Source organism: Haliotis rubra, unplaced genomic scaffold (assembly GCF_003918875.1).
Source record: "Haliotis rubra isolate DU_JTF1 unplaced genomic scaffold, ASM391887v1 Scf1531, whole genome shotgun sequence".
Classification (NCBI taxonomy): Eukaryota; Metazoa; Mollusca; class Gastropoda; order Lepetellida; family Haliotidae; genus Haliotis; species Haliotis rubra.
The window spans coordinates 74,739-101,394 of NW_025765483.1; the positions used below are offsets into that span (position 1 = coordinate 74,739).

The 26,656-nt window shown below is 37.9% G+C and overlaps 1 protein-coding gene across 1 annotated transcript; it reads left to right on the forward strand.

Moving 5' to 3' along the window:
• Window positions 1–10,391: 10,391 nt before the first annotated feature.
• LOC124270645 (peptidyl-prolyl cis-trans isomerase-like) lies at window positions 10,392–25,625 on the forward strand. Its single transcript, XM_046705683.1, has 5 exons — window positions 10,392–10,563; window positions 14,932–14,962; window positions 15,803–15,988; window positions 23,734–23,809; window positions 25,143–25,625. Exons 1-5 carry the CDS (start codon window positions 10,495–10,497, stop codon window positions 25,273–25,275), a joined length of 495 nt encoding a protein of 164 aa, XP_046561639.1. The 5' UTR covers window positions 10,392–10,494; the 3' UTR covers window positions 25,276–25,625.
• Window positions 25,626–26,656: the final 1,031 nt, after the last annotated feature.

Consider the following 26,656-nt stretch of genomic DNA (forward strand, 5'->3'; position numbering starts at 1 on the left):
GAATCATTTCACGACCTCATCAAGCAGGGGCAGTCTGTGACGTCTTAGTTAAGGTCATGCTGACTACACCTCGCCATAACATATAGAAATACGATGTTATTAAAGTTTAAAAATAAAAATAACTTGTAAATACCATTTTCTTATGAAACAAGTAATTGGAATTCAGTGTAACCATAGTTGTTTGTGGTGTCTCTTTTCACTCTCACACAAGAAAATTTGGATCGGCTGAAAAGTAGGTCATTGTCTGAATAGGTTAATGAGACTCATGTTTCGGTTTGCAGCATAGTTGCCGGGTAACATCCTGAATAGGCTTCATATACAGATACAGTATTTCCAGATCTTACCGCCATTGCTGTCTCCACACCTGATGTCCATATGAAGGCGATATCCAACAACAAACAGCACATAGTGCATGTGAGCACTATCCACAGTGGACTAGTGTCGTGATACTAAATCTACACATAGCCAGTGTATGTGAGTTTAGTGTCCACAATAGTGTGTCGTGTTACTAAATCTACACATGGCCAGTGTATGTGAGTTTAGTGTCTACAATAGTGTGTCGTGATACTAAATCTACACATGGCCAGTGTATGTGAGTTTAGTGTCTACAATAGTGTGTCGTGTTACTAAATCTACACATGGCCAGTGAATGTGAGTTTAGTGTCCACAATAGTGTGTCGTGTTACTAAATCTACACATGGACAGTGTATGTGAGTTTAGTGTCTACAATAGTGTGTCGTGTTACTAAATCTACATATGACCAGTGTATGTGAGTTTAGTGTCCACAATAGTGTGTCGTGTTACTAAATCTACACATGGCCAGTGTATGTGAGTTTACTGTCCACAATAGTGTGTCGTGCTACTAAATCTACACATGGACAGTGTATGTGAATTTAGTGTCTACAATAGTGTGTCGTGTTACTAAATCTACACATGGACAGTGTATGTGAGTTTAGTGTCCACAATAGTGTGTCGTGTTACTAAATCTACACATGGACAGTGTATACGAGTTTACTGTCCACAATAGTGTGTCGTGTTACTAAATCTACACATGGACAGTGTATGTGAGTTTAAAGTCTACAATAGTGTGTCGTGTTACTAAATCTACACATGGCCAGTGTATGTGAGTTTACTGTCCACAATAGTGTGTCGTGTTACTAAATCTACACATGGCCAGTGTATGTGAGTTTACTGTCCACAATAGTGTGTCGTGTTACTAAATCTACACATGGACAGTGTATGTGAGTTTAGTGTCTACAATAGTGTGTGTCGGTTACTAAATCTACACATGGCCAGTGTATGTGAGTTTAAAGTCTACAATAGTGTGTCGTGTTACTAAATCTACACATGGACAGTGTATGTGAGTTTACTGTCCATAATAGTGTGTCGTGTTACTAAATCTACACATGGACAGTGTATGTGAGTTTACTGTCCACAATAGTGTGTCGTGTTACTAAATCTACACATTGACAGTGTATGTGAGTTTACTGTCCACAATAGTGTGTCGTGTTACTAAATCTACACATGGCCAGTGTATGTGAGTTTAGTGTCTACAATAGTGTGTCGTGTTACTAAATCTACACATGGCCTGTGTATGTGAGTTTACTGTCCACAATAGTGTGTCGTGTTACTAAATCTACACATGGACAGTGTATGTGAGTTTAGTGTCTACAATAGTGTCGTGGTTACTAAATCTACACATAGCCAGTGTATGTGTTTAGTGTCTACAATAGTGTGTCGCTGATTACTAAATCTACATATGGCCTGTGTATGTGAGTTTAAAGTCTACAATAGTGTGTCGCGTGTTACTAAATCTACACATGGCCAGTGTATGTGAGTTTAAAGTCTACAATAGTGTGTCGTGTTACTAAATCTACACATGGCCAGTGAATGTGAGTTTACTGTCCACAATAGTGTGTCGTTTTACTAAATCTACACATGGACAGTGTATGTGAGTTTACTGTCCACAACAGTGTGTCGTGTTACTAAATCTACACATGGCCAGTGTATGTGAGTTTAGTGTCTACAATAGTGTGTCGTGTTACTAAATCTACACATGGCCTATGTATGTGAGTTTACTGTCCACAATAGTGTGTCGTGCTACTATATCTACACATGGACAGTGTATGTGAGTTTCGTGTCTACAATAGTGTGTCGTGTTACTAAATCTACACATGGACAGTGTATGTGAGTTTAGTGTCTACAATAGTGTGTCGTGTTACTAAATCTACACATGGACAGTGTATGTGAGTTTAGTGTCTACAATAGAGTGTCGCGTTACTAAATCTACACATGACCAGTGTATGTGAGTTTAAAGTCTACAATAGTGTGTCGTGTTACTAAATCTACACATGGCCAGTGTATGTGAGTTTTCGGTCCACAATAGTGTGTCGTGTTACTAAATCTACACATGGCCAGTGTATGTGAGTTTACTGTCCACAATAGTGTGTCGTGTTACTAAATCTACATATACCCATTGTATGTGAGTTTAGTGTCCACAATAGTGTGTCGTGTTACTAAATCTGCGCATAGCCAGTGTATGTGAGTTTAGTGTCCACAATAGTGTGTAGCGTTACTAAATCTACACATGGCCAGTGTATGTGAGTTTAAAGTCTACAATAGTGTGTCGTGTTACTAAATCTACACATAGCCAGTGTATGTGAGTTTAGTGTCTACAATAGTGTGTCGAGTTACTAAATCTACACATGGACAGTGTATGTGAGTTTAGTGTCTACAATAATGTGTCGAGTTACTAAATCTACACATGGACAGTGTATGTGAGTTTAGTGTCTACAATAGTGTGTCGTGTTACTAAATCTACACATAGCCAGTGTATGTGAGTTTAGTGTCTACAATAGTGTGTCGTGTTACTAAATCTACACATGGCCAGTGTATGTGAGTTTAGTGTCTACAATAGTGTGTCGTGTTACTAAATCTACACATGGCCAGTGAATGTGAGTTTAGCGTCCACAATAGTGTGTCGTGTTACTAAATCTACACATGGACAGTGTATGTGAGTTTAGTGTCTACAATAGTGTGTCGTGTTACTAAATCTACATATGACCAGTGTATGTGAGTTTAGTGTCCACAATAGTGTGTCGTGTTACTAAATCTACACATGGCCAGTGTATGTGAGTTTACTGTCCACAATAGTGTGTCGTGCTACTAAATCTACACATGGACAGTGTATGTGAATTTAGTGTCTACAATAGTGTGTCGCGGTTACTAAATCTACACATGGACAGTGTATGTGAGTTTAGTGTCCACAATAGTGTGTCGTGTTACTAAATCTACACATGGACAGTGTATAATGAAGTTTACTGTCCACAATAGTGTGTCGTGTGTTACTAAATCTACACATGGCCAGTGTATGTGAGTTTAAAGTCTACAATAGTGTGTCGTGGTTACTAAATCTACATGGACAGTGTAGTGTGAGTTTACTAAATCCACAATAGTGTGTCGCGGTTACTAAATCTACACATGACCAGTGTATGTGTTTAGTGTCTACAATAGTGTGTTGTGTTACTAAATCTACAGTTTACTGTCCAGTGTTACTAAATACACATGGACGGTGTATGTGTGTCGTCGGTTACTAAATCTACACAATGGTGTGTGGAGTGTTACTGGACAGTGTATGTGAGTTTAGTGTCTACAATAGTGTGTTGTGTTACTAAATCTACACATGGCCAGTGTATGTGAGTTTAAAGTCTACAATAGTGTGTCGTTACTGGACGAGTGTAAGTTTAGTGTCCACATGGACAGTGTATGTGAGTTTACTGTCCATAATAGTGTCAATGGTGTGTGTCATGTGTTACTAAATCTACACATGGCCAGTGAATGTGAGTTTACTGTCCACAATAGTGTGTCGCGTTACTAAATCTACACATGGACAGTGTATGTGAGTTTACAATAGTGTGTCGTGTTGTACACATGGACACAATAGTGTGTCGTGTTACTACAACAGTGTATGTGAGTTTAGTGTCTACAATACACATGGCCAGTGTATGTGAGTTTAAAAGTCTACAATGTCTACAATAGTGTGTCGTGTTACTAAATCTACACATGGCCAGTGTATGTGAGTTTACTGTCCACAATAGTGTGTCGTGCTACTATATCTACACATGGACAGTGTATGTGAGTTTCGTGTCTACAATAGTGTGTCGTGTTACTAAATCTACACATGGACAGTGTATGTGAGTTTAGTGTCTACAATAGTGTGTCGAGTGTTACTAAATCTACACATGGACAGTGTATGTGAGTTTAGTGTCTACAATAGAGTGTATGTGAGTTACTAAATCTGGCACTATGACCAGTGTATGTGAGTTTAAAGTCTACAATAGTGTGTCGGTTACTAAATCTACACATGGCCAGTGTATGTGAGTTTACTGTCCACAATAGTGTGTGAGTGTTACATAAATCTACACATGGCCAGTGTATGAGTTTACTGTCCACAATAGTGTGTCGCGGTTACTAAATCTACATATGGCCAGTGTATGTGAGTTTAGTGTCCACAATAGTGTGTCGGGTTACTAAATCTACATATAGGCAGTGTATGTGAGTTCCACAATAGTGTGTCCATTACGGACAATAGTGTCATTAAATCTACAATAGTGTGTTTAAAGTGTTACTAAATCTACATAGGACAGTGTATGTGAGTTTAGTGTCTACAATAGTGTGTCGAGTTACTAAATCTACACATGGACAGTGTATGTGAGTTTAGTGTCTATGTGTCGAAGTTACTAAATCTACACATGGACAGTGTATGTGAGTTTAGTGTCTACAATAGTGTGTCGAGTTACTAAATCTACATTACGGGACAGTGTATGTGAGTTTAGTGTCTACAATAGTGTGTCGATGTTACTAAATCTACACATGACAGTGTATGTGAGTTTAGTGTCTACAATAGTGTGTCGAGTTACTAAATCTACACATGGACAGTGTATGTGAGTTTAGTGTCTACAATATGGATTAGTGTCGGTTACTAAATCTACACATGGACAGTGTATGTGAGTTTAGTGTCACAATAATGTGTCGAGTTACTAAATCTACACATGGACAGTGTATGTGAGTTTAGTGTCCACAATAGTGTGTCGTGTTACTAAATCTACATGGACAGTGTATGTGAGTTTACTGTCCACAATAGTGTGTGTGTTACTAAATCTACACATGGCCAGTGTATGTGAGTTTACTGTCCACAATAGTGTGTCGTGTTACTAAATCTACATATACCCATTGTATGTGAGTTTAGTGTCCACAATAGTGTGTCGTGTTACTAAATCTACACATAGCCAGTGTATGTGAGTTTAGTGTCCACAATAGTGTGTCGTGTTACTAAATCTACACATGGACAGTGTATGTGAGTTTAGTGTCCAACAATAGTGTGTCGTGTTACTAAATCTACATATGGACAGTGTATGTGAGTTTAGTGTCTACAATAGTGTGTTACTAAATCTGTACTCGCAGTGTTACTAAGTGGTCTACACATGGACAGTATGTATGTGCGGTTTACTGTACTAAATCTACAATAGTGTGTCGTGGTTACTAAATCTACACATGGCCAGTGTATGTGAGTTTACTGTCCACAATAGTGTGTCGTGTTACTAAATCTACACATGGCCAGTTAGATGTGAGTTTATGTGAGTTTCGTCGCGGTCTACAATAGTGTATGTGAGTGTCTACTAGTGTGTCTACATATGGACAGTGTATGTGAGTTTAGTGTCTACAATAGAGTGTCGCGTTACTAAATCTACACATGACCAGTGTATGTGAGTTTAAAGTCTACAATAGTGTGTCGTGTTACTAAATCTACACATGGCCAGTGTATGTGAGTTTACTGTCCACAATAGTGTGTCGTGTTACTAAATCTACACATGGCCAGTGTATGTGAGTTTACTGTCCACAATAGTGTGTCGTGTTACTAAATCTACATATACCCATTGTATGTGAGTTTAGTGTCCACAATAGTGTGTCGTGTTACTAAATCTACGCATAGGCAGTGTATGTGAGTTTAGTGTCCACAATAGTGTGTCGCGTTACTAAATCTACACATGGACAGTGTATGTGAGTTTAAAGTCTACAATAGTGTGTCGTGTTACTAAATCTACACATAGCCAGTGTATGTGAGTTTAGTGTCTACAATAGTGTGTCGAGTTACTAAATCTACACATGGACAGTGTATGTGAGTTTAGTGTCTACAATAATGTGTCGAGTTACTAAATCTACACATGGACAGTGTATGTGAACTTAGTGTCTACAATAGTGTGTCGTGTTACTAAATCTACACATGGACAGTGTATGTGAGTTTAGTGTCTACAATAGAGTGTCGTGTTACTAAATCTACACATGACCAGTGTGTCGTTTGTTACTAAATCTACACATGGCCAGTGTATGTGAGTTTACTGTCCACAATAGTGTGTCGTGTTACTAAATCTACACATGGCCAGTGTATGTGAGTTTAGTGTCCTACAATAGTGTGTCGTGTTACTAAATCTACACATGGCCAGTGTATGTGAGTTTACTTGTCCACAATAGTGTGTCGTGTTACTAAATCTACACATGGCCAGTGTATGTGAGTTTAGTGTCCACAATAGTGTGTCGTGTTACTAAATCTACACATGGCCAATGCATGTGAGTTTACTGTCCACAATAGTGTGTCGTGTTACTAAATCTACACATGGCCAGTGTATGTGAGTTTAGTGTCCACAATAGTGTGTCGTGTTACTAAATCTACACATGGCCAGTGTGTGTGAGTTTAGTGTCCACAATAGTGTGTCGTGTCACAAACACTAAACATGACGCAGACTTGCGTTCATTATCTATAGTCGCATGTTACTGACACTGCTTTGATAAACTGTGTGGATGATAACTCTTTTTTTTCGTGAGTGCTACATTTCGATACAGATTCTTGTACCGTTGTAAAGCAGCTTTTCATTCCTGCTTGACAAAGGTACAAGAATCTTTATCAAAACGTCAGCACTCACGAAATAAAATTTGTTTGCCATTAATTGATATTCAGCCACCTATGCGTGTCCTAAAAGGCGAATAACGGAATCGGGTGGTCAGGCTGACCTATTTGTTCCCATTTGTGAAGATTGATGCTCATGCTGTTGACCACTGGATTGTCTGGTCCAGACTCGACTATTTACAGACTGCCGCCATATACTTGTATCTGGAATGTTAATGAGAGTTGCGTCAAACAACAACCCAAACAATCCTTATCACTGACTGACTGACTGGGTTTAGTTTTACGCCGTTTTTAGCAATATTCCAGCAATATCACGGCAGGGGACACCAGAAATGGGCTTCACAAATTGTACCCATGTGGGGAATCGAACCCGGGCCTTCGGCGTGACGAGCGAACGCTTTAACCACTAGGCTACCCCACCGTCCCAATCCTTATTAACAGTCGTCGATAAGTGGCCATGTCCACTATAAGGCAGCTCACTGTCAATGAAACCACAGCTGATATAGTACAAGCTTGTGCTGCGGCTCACGGACAAGAAACAGTCAACAAACACCTTATCAGCTGTTTGTTGTCAGACGCTGTATTAGGCAATGTACATTCATAATCCATTCTGGACCAGACAATCCCGTGAATGACATCAAACTGTTTAAATGGGATAGGATGACATGCATGGACCATCTCATCCTGTTTGTTCATTAATCTGACCCTTTCAAACCTCTGAAGATCCGGGTTAGAATTGGCCTTTGGCAACCCATACTTGCCGTAATGGGATCAATCGGGTGGTCAGGCTCGCTGTCTTGGTTGACACATGTCATCGTATCCCAATTACGTACATCGATGTTCATGACATGATGTTGATTCAGACCCGATTATACTTACAGACCGCCACCATACAGCTGGAATATTGCTGAGTGCGGCATTAACAACAAACAAAACGATATAGCACGTCACCATCATGGAACATAATATAGTGTTAAAACTGAAAAACTACACGCGTACAGGAACACAAATGCATGCCAGTGTATCCAGCCCAACATATAATGCCGTCAGATGCACGCCTCTCTCTCTCTCTCTCTCTCTCTCTCTCTCTCTCTCTCTCTCTCAATTCTCAGTAGATGGTTGGTTGTTGTAACAACAGTTGGTGACCAAATTAATACCTCTATCTCTTAAATTGATAATTTTATGGGGCAAATAAACTGGCCGGTATTACGACTAGAATGGGAAAATGAGGCGTGTGCACAGGCATGCATCAAATAGATGTTTGGCTGGATACACTGGCATTCGTGTTCCTGCACGCGTGTTGTTGTTTTTCAGTTTGAACTACGAGCACCGTTATCAAGCACTTGCTTGCTGACGGTGTTAGTAGCTACAGAGAAACATCGCTCACATTGTGGCAGTAGTATTTTGGGTTACAGTGTTATATTTTATCTTAGTTAGTCATGCTAAGTGAGATGTACCTGTTTCTATGTACATAATGCACACCTTTAAATATGGTTATTTTAGCATGTGGTTGCCCTATCTTACAATACAACTGAAGCAAGCGCCAGCAAAGCATGTCAGTCAATGCACGATCACCAACCTTACAAAAGCCGAAGCCCTTATCCTGCCTCAGTCTTTTGCCTAGCTCATGCAGTTATCACGCAGATTCAACTCAGTGGTTGACCTGCTAATTAGTCACTCTAAAGCATTCGAATAATAAGCAGCCCTACTCTACAGTGAAAGGTTTTAAAGGTATCTGGATATCAATTCACCTCTATATTGCCGCTTTAAAAATCACCCAAGCACATTGAATGTAACTATTGTATTGACGTAAACCCATGCATGTTATGCAGTGTGAAAAAAATGTAATTACATCACGTTGGTATGTACGTACGTGTTTGTGGATATATATATGTGCATGTGCATGTGCGTAAGTGTGCATGGAATGATGTAGGTATAATACAATGTACTATTGTAGTTAGCATGTAATGACATGCATTAGCCATGTGTGGTGTGTATTGACTTGTATATAGATAATATTGTGGCACTATACATGTTTATTTACTACAGATCCTTACAGTATAGAACAAGTTTTATGGATAACAACTTCTTTATTTCGTGAGTGCGACGTTTCGATACAGATTCTTGTACCGTTGTCAAGCAAGAGTGATACATGAAGTGTAGGAGCTGCATATATATACTGTATATAACAATGAAACAACATAATAGACAAAGGAAACATTATGTTGTTTCATTGTTATATACAGTATATATATGCAGCTCCTCCACTTCATGTATCACTCTTGCTTGACAACGGTACAAGAATCTGTATCGAAACGTCGCACTCACGAAATAAAGAAGTTGTTATCCATAAAACTTGTTCTGTATTGTACGTCTCAACTTCTAAAATGCCACTCAAACAAGATCCTTACAGGACTACACATACCATACGAGTGACTGCTGGATTTTGCAAACCTAGGTCCACACGCCTGGAGGTGTTGCATATTTTATCTCCCATATTAGTGTATCTGCAATGAGCAGTCATCCCATCCGGATTACTATCTCTAGAAGTCATTATAGATGTATTATATACATCCATGGTATTATTTATATGCGGTGATTTGTATTGACTGGATTTTATCTGTGTTGTAAGCATTGCAGCATGTACTTGACACAATTCCTGTGGAGTACCACGTGTCTTGATGTATATGGTGTATGACACGATAATTAGCAGATACACTTTATTCACCAATTGTTTCAGGGTATTATATTATGCTAGTGGGGACATTGGTGGATTCGTCCGAACGTAATAAAGATTACGTCAGCTCACAACCCGTAGCCTTGTGGTTTCCGTTACAGAACCCCAAATCACATGCTACTACAATATTGATAATAAAGAAATTGTATATCCACCGAACTCTCCTCGTTGTTCAAAACTTCTAAATGCCACAGACGTTTTACTGAAAGTTATTTGTTTATTTGATATACCAAAATTCCTCATGTTTTCAGTTGGATGGTCAGTCTCGTCACGGGTTTAGGCTGCCAGTCTTCATAATTATTCATATGCAGCACTGTGTCACTGCATGCTGCAGAACCTCTTCAAGTTACATATCACCATAAATTATCGTTGTGCAATGGCAAGGCTCCACGCGCGATCAAGCCGGCCAACCAGTTTTCAACAGAGAAGTTGAATCATGTACAGGGGTCACATTTACCGAAACAGGGCGTCCCTCGTCGTTTGGCGGGAGTTAGAAGCGTGATTGAAAGAAAATGTTAGTTATTATTTGATGATTACCTCATGTAGTTCCCACTATGTATAAGACACTTGTACTCTAGTGAAGCTAATTACTTACAGAGCTTTGGCTGACCTTGAAAAAATAGACTCAAGATAGCGGACTATGTTGTTCGCGTTGACTTCCGGTTGTGATTTGCCAACACAAAGAATCTAAATATAGACATAGATAGCCTCGGCATCCGCACGTGGGTTTACAGTCTCTTTCATTACCCGCCATCAGACATAGACGTAGCGTTTCGAGGACCGAAGTCGAACCATGCCGAATCCACAAGTTTTCTTTGATATTACCATCGGAGGCAGTCCAGCGGGACGTATCTGCTTTGAGGTATTTTTCCAGATATATGTTGATGTCATGTGAGAGCTTAAAATCAATAACTTTTATACGTGAATCGTTGATGCCGGTATCTGCATTTCCGCCATCCTCGATATGAACCTAATGTCATGTTAAGTACAGATTCTCGTCTGATAACTGCCACTGTGAAATGAAGATAGTTATTATAGATTCCAATCCTATGCTATCTGAGAGGATGCCGATTGGTAGATACGTGTTTTGTCAGGTGAGAACAACCGTTCTTGCATTGCCGAGGAATATTTACTCCTTGTGTCACGAAAGCAGACAGCACGGGATTGTTGTATTAATTAGTGACACGCCTTATTTTATTCATGTACTCGAGTTTAATTAATGAGTCACGAGAAGCGCAAAAGCTCGATGGATAAAAGTCAGACCTTTTTTGTCATGTCATAGTTTTTCGGATGGCAGTGTTTACTCACGATATAACAGAGCTGGTTGCATCGCAGATACACACAATTTTTGTTTAATATTTGAAGCCGCACTTACCAATATACACTTAGTGACATGATTGGTGCGGTTATAGTATATATGCACCACCTTATTTTGTAACTAGTTTACCATGTTTACCATTAATCCTTTCCTCTGATACGCTCAACACATGTATTCTGTAGGTAGCAATGCTCAATGTGAAGGGCGGGTAACTCATCCCGACGTCAGTCGGTGAGTGCTGAAAGCCTGGCCGTGAGGGTACCCTCAGTTTACGTTGATTTGAAGCAAACCCCTTCTTCAAAGATAGGAAATAGTACGTGCACTTCAGACTGTGATATTAATGGCAAATGGAAGATGTGTAATAAGCTATATTTAAACTTAAAGCTAGACTTGCTTTAATGATTTTGTTATGATTAAATGTTTTTGAAAAAATATGTTTTGGGGGACGATTTGTCATTACGCTAATGAGACTTGTCTTATTTTAAAGAAATGTATATATTTAATAAATCATACCTTCAGATATTTTGTTTCATGTGACAAAGGCATTTTCAAAACAAATTCAAAGTGGGTGACTTTCACATGTGGTCTGCATTTTTATCAATTTCATGATAGTTACCTCCCTTTGAAACCTAAACCAACTTGCAAATGTTAATCTGTGAGATTGTTTGTGGCTTTTTCAATAATGAGAAAGGGACTTTCAGACTAGAATAATGAGACAATTTGCAAATGCAACGGTTTGGGAAAATCTCAATGCAAAAATGTCTATTTAGAGTCTATGACGTGTAATTCTACGTTGTTTAATTTCACATGAGTTTGTTTAAACTTGTATGTGAATATTTAAAATTAGTAATTTTATCAATGTGCCAACAAGAGTAATCCGAAGATGAAGTATCCCACCTGTTCCACATAAATCCTGAGATAAGTCTTTCCTCTGCATATGATATGAAAATATCAAAATGCACAAGTTCAATACTTGGTTGATGCATATGTAGTTTCAGAAATATATAATGAATGGTTTTAAAGTTCTGGTAAATAATTGGTAAGCGTCATTTATCAAATTTTCCTAGGTATCTTTGTTAATGCACAGAAAATAATGAAAAAACATGTAGTTCTCTTGGTTTTTCTCTCGCAAAATGCATTTGCAAATTTCATGTCTTTATAAAGGATGACTAGTGTGTTAGGAACATACATTTCCTGGAGTTAAGGTAAATTAATCATGACTTGGAACGAGCTTGTAGTGCTTATGCAATGTGAGTACAAAATCAACCTTTTGAAAAATACTGTTATTGCAAACATGTGTTCCAAAATTGTTTGTGTTCGATTATGAGACATGATCGATTGCTTGGTAGTTTTGTCATTGCGACCAGTCTTCGATCATTTAAGTTAATCGGACCACCACTACAAGGTGGTGACTATATAATGCCACGGTATTACATACCTCTGATATATTACTCATCAAAATCATTACACATTCCCAAAATCAAAGATTTATCATCAGATAGGTCCGTTCTCTAGCTGTGTTTGCAATACCTTAATTTGCCAGTAGCTAAATTTTAAACAGACCAATGGTTTCATCATAACCACTGATGACTACAACATATTACACAAGCAGGGATAAACCTGGCTCAGAAAAGATGAGATAAAATCTCACATGGGACCAAAAACATGAGAATTTTTCTTTCAAATCTTATGAGATTTAACCTGTATGATCGTTCACAAGAAAAGGAATAAACGACAAATAGGACATTGTCATATGTATTTAACTCTTTCAACACCAGTCAACCAGAGGCATTTACTACCATGACACAGAGTTCCCAGAGACTCTGAGGTCATAGATGAAGCCTATGTTTAATAAGGAAAATATCAGCTTGTAAAACAGTATTGCAACGACATATCATACACCATTTGAAAGGTCTAATCCTACTGTGTATAAATATGAAATGTATTTTTATCATATTATTCAAATAATACAACTACAGCGTAAATAAGTTAATATTTAATGAAAATGCAAGCTTACACATTCATAATGTCCAGTTAAACCACGAAGGGAGCAAAAATGCAGCGATTTTTTTTCTATTTGTAACATGTCATAATATCCCCTTGCCTTTTTCTTTTATATTTTCATTTTTACGTAATCGGAAAATTATTATAAACAGATTTCTCAAATAATATGCATGGTTGTCTGTTTCCCGATACCAGTGGCTTTCCGCTCGGTAACGTGATACAACACTGGGAAATACCTCCGTTTTGAAAGCTTCGTACGAATAACGTGAGGCAATTCGTTGGATGGCGGGTATCGTTTCGAAAGCCCTGAACATCAACAATATCACAGCACCCTTGCCAAGAGTATTTTCGCAGTTGTAAAAAGCGATTGTATTGGATAAAAATTGGTTTCTAATGATGCTTTTCTGCCACAGTCTGCTATGAGGATCGTGATTGGTCAAAACAAGGCACGTGACTTAAGGCAGCCAACCATAAGACAGCAGTGGATACTGTCCTCGTAAACGAAAACTTTTAGATTCAGACGAAAGTTTTGGGCAAAATCATGCTATTCTGAACATGTTACAAAATTACCACATATGCGTATATTATGGAACTTAGTGGTCGTATCGTGCTAGGTTATAACCTGTGACGAAAAGGCTTCATACATATATTTTAGCATTAAAGATTGTGTCCGAGCGCTAAGTTCGAGGTGATGGAAGCCGAGATTTCACTTGAATTACATTACACAATCGCACAAGAAAGAAAAGAAATAGTAAGTTGTAATGCACGTTTAACAACTATTATGAGTACTGTTGTTGATTTTATTCCTCCGTTTATTCAATTTGTTAATTAAGTGTTTTCAGACATTTTTCATACGTTAGTTAGGTTCCTAAAATTATATATCATTTTGATGCGACTACTGCCTGGCCGGTTTACCGGCCTACAGTGTTGAATGGGTTAATCAACTTCAAGTCAATGGTTTCATTAGCAGAAGCTTTTTGGGAGGCATGATGTTGCAGAACACAACTTCCGAACGCGAACTCTGTACAGCGTTGTACAGTGCATAAACAACACAGTACTGAGAGGTTCAGAGTTTACCATACTCCTTGCAGCGCAGCTCGTTTTGTACATCACTGTGTAACGATGTTCGAAGTTCCATACTGGGAGTTATGTTTCGAAGATCAAAAATAGGTAGAAAGCAACGGGAATATCTTTGACAGAACAAAATAACGACAAAGCCCTTCTCAGTAAAATAGATTTAGACACTTTTTAATCTTACAGGTGAGCAGGAAGCATCCAATATCTCGATTATATATTGGCAGAGATAGCACCACCACCGTCCAAGTATGAAACCGTTTCATTGAATACTGTTGGGTTATCCCAATGTCGGATGCAGATTTCTGTATACCCTTTAGCTACAAGAAATGCTTTTAAATTACCATCGTTGCAGATATGTAAAGGACACATTAAACATTTCACGATTTAGCATTTACCTAGATAAAATAAATGTTCAGTGTTGGGACAGTAACACACATTTTCCCCAATTACTAACCAAAAAGGCAAGAGTAACTGTCCGTAACTGCCTGAAGTGTATACTATTTAAGATTATTTCAAGGGGTTAAGTTTAGGTTTAGGCTTTATAAAACATATAGGCCTATATTCTTAGGCATAGAATAAGTAAAAAAATAGGGGGTTACAGGCAGACATCTTTCTGCCAAAATCCCATGGAATCAAATTTACCACACTGGCACAGCTTTCTTAACTGTAATGCTGTGCACTGCAAGTATTAATTCTGTAATATTGGGCACTGAGCAGACATATACTAAGCACCAATCTAAGACCACAGCACAGTGTATATTTATGTGTTGAGTTTTTGTTTGTGTGTATGCACATGCCATTGATGCATAACATGTCTCTGTTGTTTTTCAGCTATTTGAAGATGTTGTTCCCAAGACAGCTGGTAAGAGTTGTAACCTTATCTACACTTTTTCTTCGTGAATAATGTTAAACTCTGAATGGTCAGTATATTTGCCAATCAGGGTTCTGTTGTACAAAACTATCTTAGTGCTAAGACTATTTTAAATCCATGTTAAGGTATGGCAGTTACTTTCACCTTAGTGCTAAGATAACCTTGTAACGACACCCAGGTTAAACCTTGAAATGGACCTATTCGACATGTCAAAATCAGACAGGGAAGCCTCAGATGGTGGCTGTTCAGACAGTTCAATACGAAGTAGGGGTGGGTATTGCAGAGAATTTTCATATTGCGATATATTGCGATGCGAAAGCATGTATTGCAATATATTGCATGAAGTATTTTTAAACAAAAATCTACTTATAATCGAGTTAATTCTTGATTTATAGAGCAAAAACACAACAAAATCACTAGGCTTGATTAAACTTTCATAACTTTTAATCATGATAAAGTAAAAATAAGAATAATATTTGGCACAAATGAAACAAGGACATATTCGAAGATTTTCGAGTGTTACGAAGTTTTCCGAATGCAAGTCAAAATACCCGTTTTCGATCAGTGTATCGCAATACGTATCGTTTTCATGTCTGAACCGGTAAAGCGGTTATATTGCGCAGCCCTGATACAAAGAGATATCCACACAAAGTTCTGGGCTCATGGGCTTCAGTTTTTATACATGCAAGTAGCAACTAAAATAGGACTGTTATTCCTCAGTTTCCTGGTAGTGATAGTACCACAATCAATTCTTCTGATCAGCACATGAAAAAGTTTTTAACATTATGTTAGGTATTTGCCCCGAAACACATGTGTTGACTTTGATTTCAGAGAACTTCCGGGCCCTATGTACAGGAGAGAAAGGGTTTGGGTACAAGGACTGTGTGTTCCATCGGATCATCCCAGGATTCATGATCCAGGGTGGTGACTTCACTCGTGGTGATGGAACTGGGGGCAAGAGCATTTATGGTGCTAAGTTTGCTGATGAGAACTTCAAAAAGACACACACCGAGGCCGGTTAGTACCACTGCATGCAACAGCAAGCAATATTGTCATGAATTGTCAGTCAATTAGTGTTCTACTGTGGCTGGAGGCAAGAACCTTTGCTAGTAACTAAATGCTAGTAACTTGCAATATTTAATTCCTGTGGATAGATACTCTCCTCCCTCATCACTCAAAAATATTTATGATAGTCTGTGACAGTACTGCAGGCAATACATTGCATCAGGTAACTGAATCTGAATTTGTTTGATAATAAACTAAAGAACATAAAAAATGTGGTCAGTTTCATGGATAAACACTTCTGGTTTATTGCACATATAGTAAGGTTTTGATGTAGACTAAGCCAGCATTAAACTGGTGTGACTACAAGCAACTTAGAAACCAACTCGCACATTTTAAAAGCATTAAACATGTGACATGATGCTGCATCATGGGATCAGAAACTAATATATCTTGTCTTTAAGAGTTTGCAAGCCTTGAAAGGAAGAAAGTCATTTTTGTAACATGTTATGTTTTGGATTACACTTTCTAAGTACAGATTCTAGTACTTTTGGGATCCAGGATTCGAACCCACACCCTGAGAGTCGGGCAACTAATCGCCAACACACAAAGTCAGACGCCTAGCCACTGCGGCTTCCACAACTGGTAGTCTAGACTGCAGACTTTGTGTACCCCTCTGATAACTGTTAATTGGCACGGCTCCCACGACCGAAAGCTATGAAATACACAATGTCATTTTAGAAGGTTACAGGCCGGGAGAGTCACATTTCCGAAACAGATACCGTATATGACCGTCTATAAGACGACCACATGGATAAGACGACCCCCAAACTTGACCCTTAAAATCAGTGTCAAAATGGTATGTTTCGTGCATAAGTCGATCCCCCGCGATGGGGTCCTAATCGCGGCAAACACAGACCACAGACAACTGGCAGTTACCAATAATTATAACTTTGGTCCTCATTATTCAAAGAATTCACTGTCATATATATTGTGTCTACTCACGGATCGAAATGAAGTGTAGTTGACAAAAAATGCATAATATATTTTGCTTCTCTAAATATCATATTTATTGAAGCAACAAACTGGCTTGCTTATTTTACCCCATTCAACAATCACGAACTGATTACCGCCTCGTTTTCCATTGACTGCTAGTTTACAGTAACATCGGTAAAAATGTGTGAATTTAAATGGCTTCCTACCCCATTCCATGTGCTTTACACGTTCATGAGGGTCCGTATAACCTTAGTGTTGATTATATATATTTTACATAAAAACTAAATAAAATTACACAATGCTAGGATATATTTCTTTGGGTTAATTAATAGTATTCTGTATTATATTTTACTGACGACTGCGTCAGAATTCATCCTGTTATATTATTGTGCATGTTTGAACTTCTTCGCCGGGAAACGTGTGCACAGCTGATTGCTATTTCTGGCTCAAATACACACGGTTATCTTAATTAATTTATAGAGCAAAAACTGTAAATAAAATTACACGATGCTAGGATATATTTCTTTGGGTTAAATAATGGTATTCTGTATTATATTTTACTGATGACTGCGTCAGAATTCGTCCTGTTATATTATTGTGCATGTTTGAACTTGTTCGCCGGGAAACGTGTGCACAGCTGATTGCTATTTCCGGCTTTGTGTACAAGACAAATACGCACGGTAATCTTAATCCCTGCAAATAATACAATGCCCAGCAAAAACAACTTATAACTTAAAAGGTAAATAATCTTGTCTAGTGATGTTTAATTGCAAATTTGACGTTTCTACTGACAAAGTCGTCTTCTGTTGTTTGTTCATGCGAAGTGATACAATGTTGTTTTCTTACCCCTGGAAAAAAGTTTGACGAAAGCGTAACCCATGGATAAGACGACCCCCTTCTACAGACTGCTTTTTTTGGTCCTCAAAATTCGGCTTATAGACGGTCATATACGGTAGGCTAAATTGATGTGGCTCTCCCGGCAATAGTTAAGGTTGCATGAACATGGAATGTGGCTCTCCCAGCTATGCTGTCAAAACATGCTCAGTGATTCAAACTCGTTACCGTATTTAACAAAACAAGACATGTTTCCTCATAATTTTATTCAGATCACAACAGGTTTTGTTTCTATTATTAGCACATAATATACTAATAGGTATATTACATATAATAATATCACTAAATAATAATAAATATTAATCTGTAAAACATAATTATAATGATAATGGTTTAGTTTGTTGCCATGTGTACAAGCAGATAAATATAACACCCGGAACTTTGTGGTTTATGGAGAACTTGGAAGACAACCTATTCAGCTCCAAATCTCTAAACGATTAATTACTTATTGGTGCAAATTGAAATTTTCTCATCCAAACAACAAAATAGCAGCTTTCATTCTAGATTATGTTATGGATGATGCTCCCTGGCTAAATCATGTGAAAGTTAAACACATATTTGCAAATGCGGCTGTATTTGTAAACCCCTTTCATCATACTCAATCCTGGATCATATCAAAATCTGAATCAATCCTGAATGACCAGTTTTTACAATCTAGGGCCAGTGAAATGAATAATTCATCTAAAGGAGAGTATTATAAGATTTTTAAAAACTCACCTTCACTCGACAAATACCTACTGCTATCTGAAAATATTTGGAAACCTATTCTATATTTTTAAACATCTAACCATAAATTGCCAATAGAAAGTGGGAGATTGACGAATCTCGCATGAAAGGAAAGAGTATGATGTGATTTGAAGCCTATAAAAATCAGTAGGACAAATGTCCTGAGTGGGTGTCTGGCGATAGGCCATTGACCTAAAGCTCTTTTTGACATTTTTTAAATCCCAATGCCATCATATTACTAAATTGTTAATGACATTTAATGTTGCAACTTGGATTCTAGATATACAGCAAAATTAAAAGATCTGATCCCACTGTTGATAAATAAATATATTTTCCTAATATTTTTCAAATAATACAACTACAACTTAAATAAATTGATTTTTTAATTAAAATGCAAGCATTTATAATGTCCAGAAATATCACAAAAGAAGGAAAAACTATGGCGATTTTTTTCCATTTGTGACATGTCATAACATCCCTGTGCCTTTTTCTTTTATATTTTCATTTTTACGTGATCAGAAAATTATTATATAAAGATTTCTTAAATAATATGTATGGTCGCCTATTTCCCGATATCAGTGGATTTCCGCTCGGTAACATGACACAACAACGGAAAATACCTCCGTTTTCGAAGCTTCGTATGAATAACATGCGAGGCTAATCGTTTGATGGCGGGTATCGTTCGAAAGCTCTGAACATCAACAATATCACTATACCCTTGCTGAGAGTATTTTTTTTATAGACATCCATACTTCGTAGATAACGGTGATATTGCCTCTCCACAAAAATTAACATTAATGTGTTAGCAAAAGCTTTTGTCCAAGAGGATGCACATGTACAAAATTCCTGCCAGAATTTACTGTGTCTGAGATACGGGGTAGATTTATCCATGAAAATTTAACTCTTAATGTGTTTTTGTAACATTTTCAAGTAATTTCGTTCATGTGAGATGTCTAGTCTAACTTGATTGACGTAGTAAAAGTTGTAGAATGAATGAATTCACATGTTGTGAATGAGAAAGTAGTTCAGTCATAACTGAATTGAGTCCTCAGTTATCCAATCAAATCTTTAGAAGCTCAGGTGAAGTTGTTATGGCACAGGTCAACAGGATACGACACTCGTGTGAAGTACGATATTAGTATGCAACTACCCATATGTTGACCACGTGGGTAATAAATGTATTTACTGTTTAACCAGCAGATCTTACAAAATACTTTACCATGGTATCATCAGTAATAAGCTAAGCAAACTTGTTTTTCAAAAAAGGAACAATTTTCCTTGCTATTTTAGTTTCGTATTCCTGTTACCTTTCTTTTTCTGTTTCGTATTCCTGTTACCTTTCTTTTTCTGTTTACGTTTTCCGTCTTCATGTAAACGTAATAACTCCGAAGCATAGCAAAAATATGGCATCTGCACTAGACTTCAGTTACCATCGTTTAGGTACAGCTCCATGAATAGAAAGGCGTCTCATTTCGGCAATATTGCTTGTACATGCACTTCGAGGTTGCAGAACTTTGCACATTGAAAGGTGTCACTATTTTAGTAATGTATGTCAATGCAGAATTTGAGCTTGCGATACAATAGTTCAATGTCCAAACAGTAATTAAGTCTAAATGTAACGCTTAATTTGAGAAATATATTCCTCACGAAAAGTTTAGCAACGCACATTTTTAGTCTCATTACATTTTCATATTTTGAAATTGCAAATCATGGAATGATGCAATAGAAAGGTGAAACATGTACACACGATTAACAAGATGAAATGAAATGGTATTGAGCAATAATAGACCTTTGAAATCATCAAAAGCATGTACCCGTGAAACAGTCGTGCAAATGTGCTGCATTGACGGAGCAAAATGTTAACATGAAGGTTCAAGTCAGTTTTTGACAGTGAATCAGCGTTCAGGAACGCGTATGACCACCATGAGCACAAATGTAAGCTTCAACGCGTATCTGCATTGACCAAATGAGCCTTTAAAGTTGCTGTTGTGGAATGTTCTGCCATTCTCTCTGTAACGCCTGCTCAAGGTCATCCAGAGCCTGGGGGTGAACATGGAGACCATAAACATGACTTCCAATCATGTCCCAAGCATGTTCAAGGGGATTAAGATCAAGTGACCTTGCAGGCCAGTCCATATGTGTGATGTTGATCTAAACATCTTTCTTGGGCATTATCATCCATAAAAATGAAGTTAGGACCCGCTTGTTGTATCAGGAATGATTACAGGTAGGTTTACACCGATCAGGGTGCATGTGTGAAGAAAGGAGCACATTCATGCCACACATTTTGCATGTTTCTGAGGTTGGGTGTGTTCGGGTGATGTAATCAATATTATCAGATAAATCAATTTGACAGTCACTAAAGGTTATGCATTCTTTGGATATTTACCTTTCAGTAATTCGTCGGCAAATATCGCCATTGAGATTGATAAAGCCCTAACACTGAAAATACTTGTTGCTTTATTTTTGGTGAGGAGTATAGATTTTAAGATATAGTGAATTTACTCAGATGTATGTAACATGTTATCTATATTTTTTGCCAGACCATTGGGCTGGCTAACTGTAAATTCAGACCGTCCGTTTGGGAATCTAGCCCATCTAGGGTGGTCGTATGGGCCTATTTCATACACTGCTATTTGTGAAACTTCCATGTGAAACCCAATTGCGCAGATAGATGCTTATGTTGTTGATCACTGGATTGTCTGGTCCAGACTCGATTATTTACAGACCGCCGTCATATAGCTGGAATATTGCTGAGTGAGGCGTAAAACTAAACTCACTCGCTCCATGTTAAAAATGTAACATGTTATAGTTTGGATTACACTTTATCTGTACACATTCTAGTACTTCTGTTGGGTTGAGTCCCATCCAGGATTGAAAGGTGGGCACCTAATCACCAGCACACAGTCATCCATCTAACAAACTCGGCTACTGTGGCTTCCACAACATGGAAGTCGGACACATGGCAGTTGAGATCACAAACATTGTGTACCCCTCTGACGAGTGTGCAAGTGAATCAGCTCACTTGAGAATCTTCATGAAACAGTGATAAATCTACAATTTTTAGTGAGTGAGTCCTGGGACTCGCTCAGTTGAAAAGTAACGAGTCCTTTTGAAATTTTTGTGAGTCCCTCAAACTTTACATACATATACTAACATTTGTATAGTGCCGATGTCCAGCTCAGAAAGAAAAATATCAGCTTGTAAAACATTATTGCTACTACATATCATACACCATTTGAAAGGTCTAATCCTAGCTACCTGTTTATAAATATGAAATTTATCTTTTATTATATTATTCAAATAATGCAACTGCAACTTAAATAAGTTAATTTAAATGAAAATGCAAGCTTACACAATTATAATGTCCCGGATAAACCACAAAGGAAGCAAAAAATGCGGCGATTTTTTTCCATTTGTAACATGTCATAATATCCCCTTACCTTTTTCTTTTCTTTTTTTTCATTTTTACGTAATCAGAAATTATTATAAAAAGATTTCTCAAATAATATGTGTGGTCGTCTATTTCCCGTTATCAGTGCCTTTCAGCTCGGTAACGTGATACAACAGTGGAAATACCTCTGTTTTCGAAGCTTCGTATGAATAACATGTAAGGCGATTTGTTTGATGGCGGCTGTCGTTCGAAAGCTCGGAACATAAACAATATCACTGTACCCTTGCCAAGAGTATTTTCACAGTTGTAAGAAGCGATTTTATTGGATAAAGATTGGTTTCTAATGACGCTTTTTCGCCACAGTCTGCTATAAGGGTCGTGATTGGTCGAAATCATGGATGTGACCCTAAGGCAGCCAATCATATTACGGCAATGGATACCGTCCTCGTAAACAAAAAACTTATAGATTCAGATGGAAGTTTTGGGTAAAATCATGGTATTCTGAACATGTTGCACATATACGTATATTATGGAACTTATTGGACGTATCGTGCTAGGTTATGACCTGTGACAAAAATGCTTATGCATATATTTTAGCCATTAAACGTCGTGTCCGAGCGCTAAGTTCGAGACGATGAAAGCCGAGATGTCTCTTGAATTACGCTCAATAAAGATGGAAATAGTAACTTATCATGTATGTTTGACAACTTTTATGACTGTTATGAATACTGTTGTTGATTTTATTCTTCAGTTTATTCAATTTGTTTAATTATTTCCACGAAACATTGTTACTTTGCTGTTTGACAACTTTGAATGGACCTGCTGCCGAAGCATCTGTCCGAGAAAGCATGTATGATCAGTGAATATGTATGCATCCACAGGACGCACATGTAAAATATTTGTGTGTCCTTTCAAATGTTCATGCGTATATTACGCAGGACGCGCTGGGTAGATTTATCCCTGTTTTTTCATGCTAAATAATTTGAAGTAAAGTCACAAAAACTTCAGAAAAAGACTGACCATTGGATATATTCATGGCCTCAAATGTCATTTTATTTAAGAAATGCCACATTTTTATGTTTGAGGTACCCGTGAATTGATCTTCAGTAACCCATGCTTGTCAAAAGAATTATGTTCAGAATGTGCATTTTTAAAGAAAAATCAAACACAATTGCTCACCAGTTTGTGAAATGTTAATTTCTTTAGGATTTTTTTTTCATTTGTGGTCAGTAATGTTGACTAACATATTAGACCACCAACAAATGACCAATGGGGACCAGTTAGTGTAATAATGGGATACAATTGCATCCTTCAGTAATGGTGTTCATGGTGATGGTATAAAATCATTGTTTATTCAGTGAAATTCTAAGTGCCAAGGGAGTAACCAGCTGTGTCTGATGCTTCACTGTACTGGGAGCCATTATCTTTCATCATGTTCATTGTTTGTAAAATTGTGGCATTTCCCTCAGAGGGTAAATGCTATCTTTGTGATAATGAAACGTTTGCATCAATCTTCACTAGTTACTGTTGCACTTGAGGATATTTGCAATTTCATCATTGAAACCCTACGCGCATATTGACATTTATCAGTAATATGGCAGATTTGTAGAAAGTATTTTGAATGTTCAGCACTTTCCAAGATAAAATGTCATTTCTTGCATCCTTTTTTGTCTAAAAGATGGTAACACTTGTCAAAGATGAGATATATTTCACTGGCAATATTTGTATTTTCTTCATTGTTTTATTTCAGGTATCCTGTCGATGGCTAACGCTGGACCAAACACAAATGGTTCTCAGTTCTTCATTTGCACAGCCAAGACATCTTGGTAAGTTAATTTCAAGGAGAACATGGAATCATGCTATCACCTCTCAACTTAGCAATTCAACTGAACTTTCTTTCTATTATTACTTCTACCAGTAGTTTTTTTTTTTATCCATCGGGGATAATAAGATGAGCTTTGTACGTCCATGCACATTCGTCGGAGCAGAACTTCAAAACCGTTCACTATTTCTTCGCCAAACTTGGCACATAGATAGATCTGGTGGTGTACTGGTGCATTTTGGTGGTTTTGGATTTCTGTATCAAGTATTTTTGTTATTTTTCCGCCGTGAAGATCCGGGGTAGAATTGGTCTTCAGCAACCCACGCTTGCCACAAAAGGCGACTATGCTTGTCGTAAGAGGCGACTAACGGGATCGGGTGGTCAGGCTCGCTGACTTGGTTGACACATGTCATCGGTTCCCAATTGCGCAGATCGATGCTCATGCTGTTGATCACTGGATTGTCTGGTCCAGACTCAATTATTTACAGACCGCCGCCATATAGCTGGAATATTGCTGAGTGCGGCGTAAAACTAAAATCACTCACTGTTATTTTTCCATGGCCAGAAGTTCGACTTTGAAATTGGTGGTATTGTTCATGTCCGGAGCAGAACTGTAAAACCGTTCACTATTTCTTCACCAAACTTGGCACATAGTTTGGTCTGGTGGTGTGTACTGGTGCCTTTTGCTAGTTTTGGAATTCTGAATAAAATATTTTTTGTTTCCATGCCAACAAGTTTGGCTTTGACTGAATTTGGTGGTAGTGCTCCATTCTGTAGCAGAACTTAAAAACCTTTCAATACTCTCCTTCCACTTTGCCATATACACACCAAAACATTTGACATAATCATAACTAGTAGACATATTCATGAAGAGTATTTTGACATTGCGGAGGGATATTGATGACTTTGTCTTGTATTTTTTACCACGGGACACATTTTCACGTAAATGACTGATAAGTAACTTAAATTTTAAAAATAATGCTGTAAATTATTTTATTTCCAGGGAAGGGGCCTTTAGTGTGTTAATTCTCATTTATTAATTTTCTTCTGATCACAAGGCGTGCCATGTCTCTTCTTGACTCTTTTGACTTTGTAGTTAATATTTACTTTCATGTTATTCATTTGGAACATGAAAATAATTGCAATGTTCCCTGTGGGTTGAAATAGTGATAACACTGTTCTCTTGTGATCTTTTGTTTCCATTTGATTCAGCCCCCCTACTGGCAGGGCCTTGTATGTGGACCATAACTTATAAACCTATCAAAATGTTTCAGGGGGAATGCATTGCTCTTTAACTGGTGCCTTTTGCAATTCTGAATGTTTGATTCTTATTTCAGGTTAGATGGAAAACATGTGGTGTTTGGTAAAACTATCAGTGGCATGGATGTTGTTAAAGCACTTGAAGATACAGGTACCCAGGCTGGGAAGACATCCAAGAAATGTATGATTTCCAATTGCGGAATGCTTTGAGCCACGTTCAATTTAAGAATTGCGAATGAACATTCTGTTTGTCATTGTTATGGACCAAAGTGCTAAAGAATCTTTCCGAGAGTTAAAAATTAATTTTGAGGTTGTCCAAAACAATCTAAACTTAAACAGTATGCTTTTACCGAGTACCTAAAATTAAATTTCCTATGTGATTGAATTGACCAGCTTTCTTTTGCCATCCTCAACGAAATACCTACCTCCTTGATTATCTAGTGAACATGTAAACAGCATTTGATGATATTGTGATGACCTGTCCTTTCAGGATGCATTTTGTAGGGTTAGAACAATGCATTCCAAATCAAAGAATCTAAACAATAAATCCTCTAACTTTTTGTGGTGTTATGATTTGAATCATTGGATGTGCATGGCGCACACACATGTACATACATACTTACCAGGGTGCACCATTATAAGTTTGCTGACAAAATGAGTACTGAAAAATGAGCAACTAACTGAACTAAGGTTGCTGTGAAATTCCGCTGCCAATGTTTCTCCTTATGTCAGAAGGGCGGTGGGGTAGCCTAGCAGAGATGCCAACCACTCCGATTTTGGTGGAGTTACTCTGATTTTCAAATACAAAATCTACTGTCCGACTTCTCTTTTAAAAACTCCGATTTTTGAGAAAAAAATCTGAATTTATTCACACAAGTGATTTATTTGAGTAAACACTTCTAAAAGCATTCAGAAGCTTTGCGCATGATCCTTTGGGTGTCGATCGTGTATGTTGCGTGTTATTGACGATGAAGTTTCACAAAGTTTTTCTGAATGCATATCATAGTCTGTATGAAAGTGACAAAAAATGTCAGAGCCGACCACGAGCTCACCCCCAACTTGCACCTTTGGGGCTCAGGCCTGGCTTTCAGCCAGTCTTGACCCCGTTTTCCTTAGATTCAGGGTTGGCATCTCTGACCTAGTGGTTAAAGGGTTCACTCGTCACGCCGAAGACCCGGGTTCGATTCCCCACATGGGTACATTGTGTGAAGCCCAATTCTGGTGTTCCCCGCTGTGATATAGCTGGAATATGGTTAAAAGCGGCGTAAAACTGAACTCACTTCCTTATGTCAGCACATTGGTGATATCTACATAAGCACTACATCTATACTAATGTACAGGAAGACCTCTTCTAGCCACAGACTGTCCAGAGAGCACAACAGTATGACGAACATTGCAAACACCTACTGCTCGAGCCCACAACTCATGAAAAGAAACCTTTCAAACTTTCCCACTAGACCACAGGACCAGTGAGCGGACAATGATTAGTGGTCCTGTCTGTACTTCACTGGTTCAAAACATTCGTAGATGTACTGAAGTATCAACACAATCCACTGGTCACCAGGTCCACTGCAAACTTATCATCTAGTGG

What these genes read in the sequence shown, in the direction of transcription:
- LOC124270645 (XM_046705683.1), top strand. Translation starts at nt 10,495, where the DNA reads ATGCCGAATCCACAAGTTTTCTTTGATATTACCATCGGAGGCAGTCCA. An exon ending in TGTTGTTCCCAAGACAGCTG is followed by an intron (nt 14,963 to 15,802) that starts GTAAGAGTTGTA and finishes CTTTGATTTCAG; the next exon opens with AGAACTTCCGGGCCCTATGT. An exon ending in TGCACAGCCAAGACATCTTG is followed by an intron (nt 23,810 to 25,142) that starts GTAAGTTAATTT and finishes TTCTTATTTCAG; the next exon opens with GTTAGATGGAAAACATGTGG.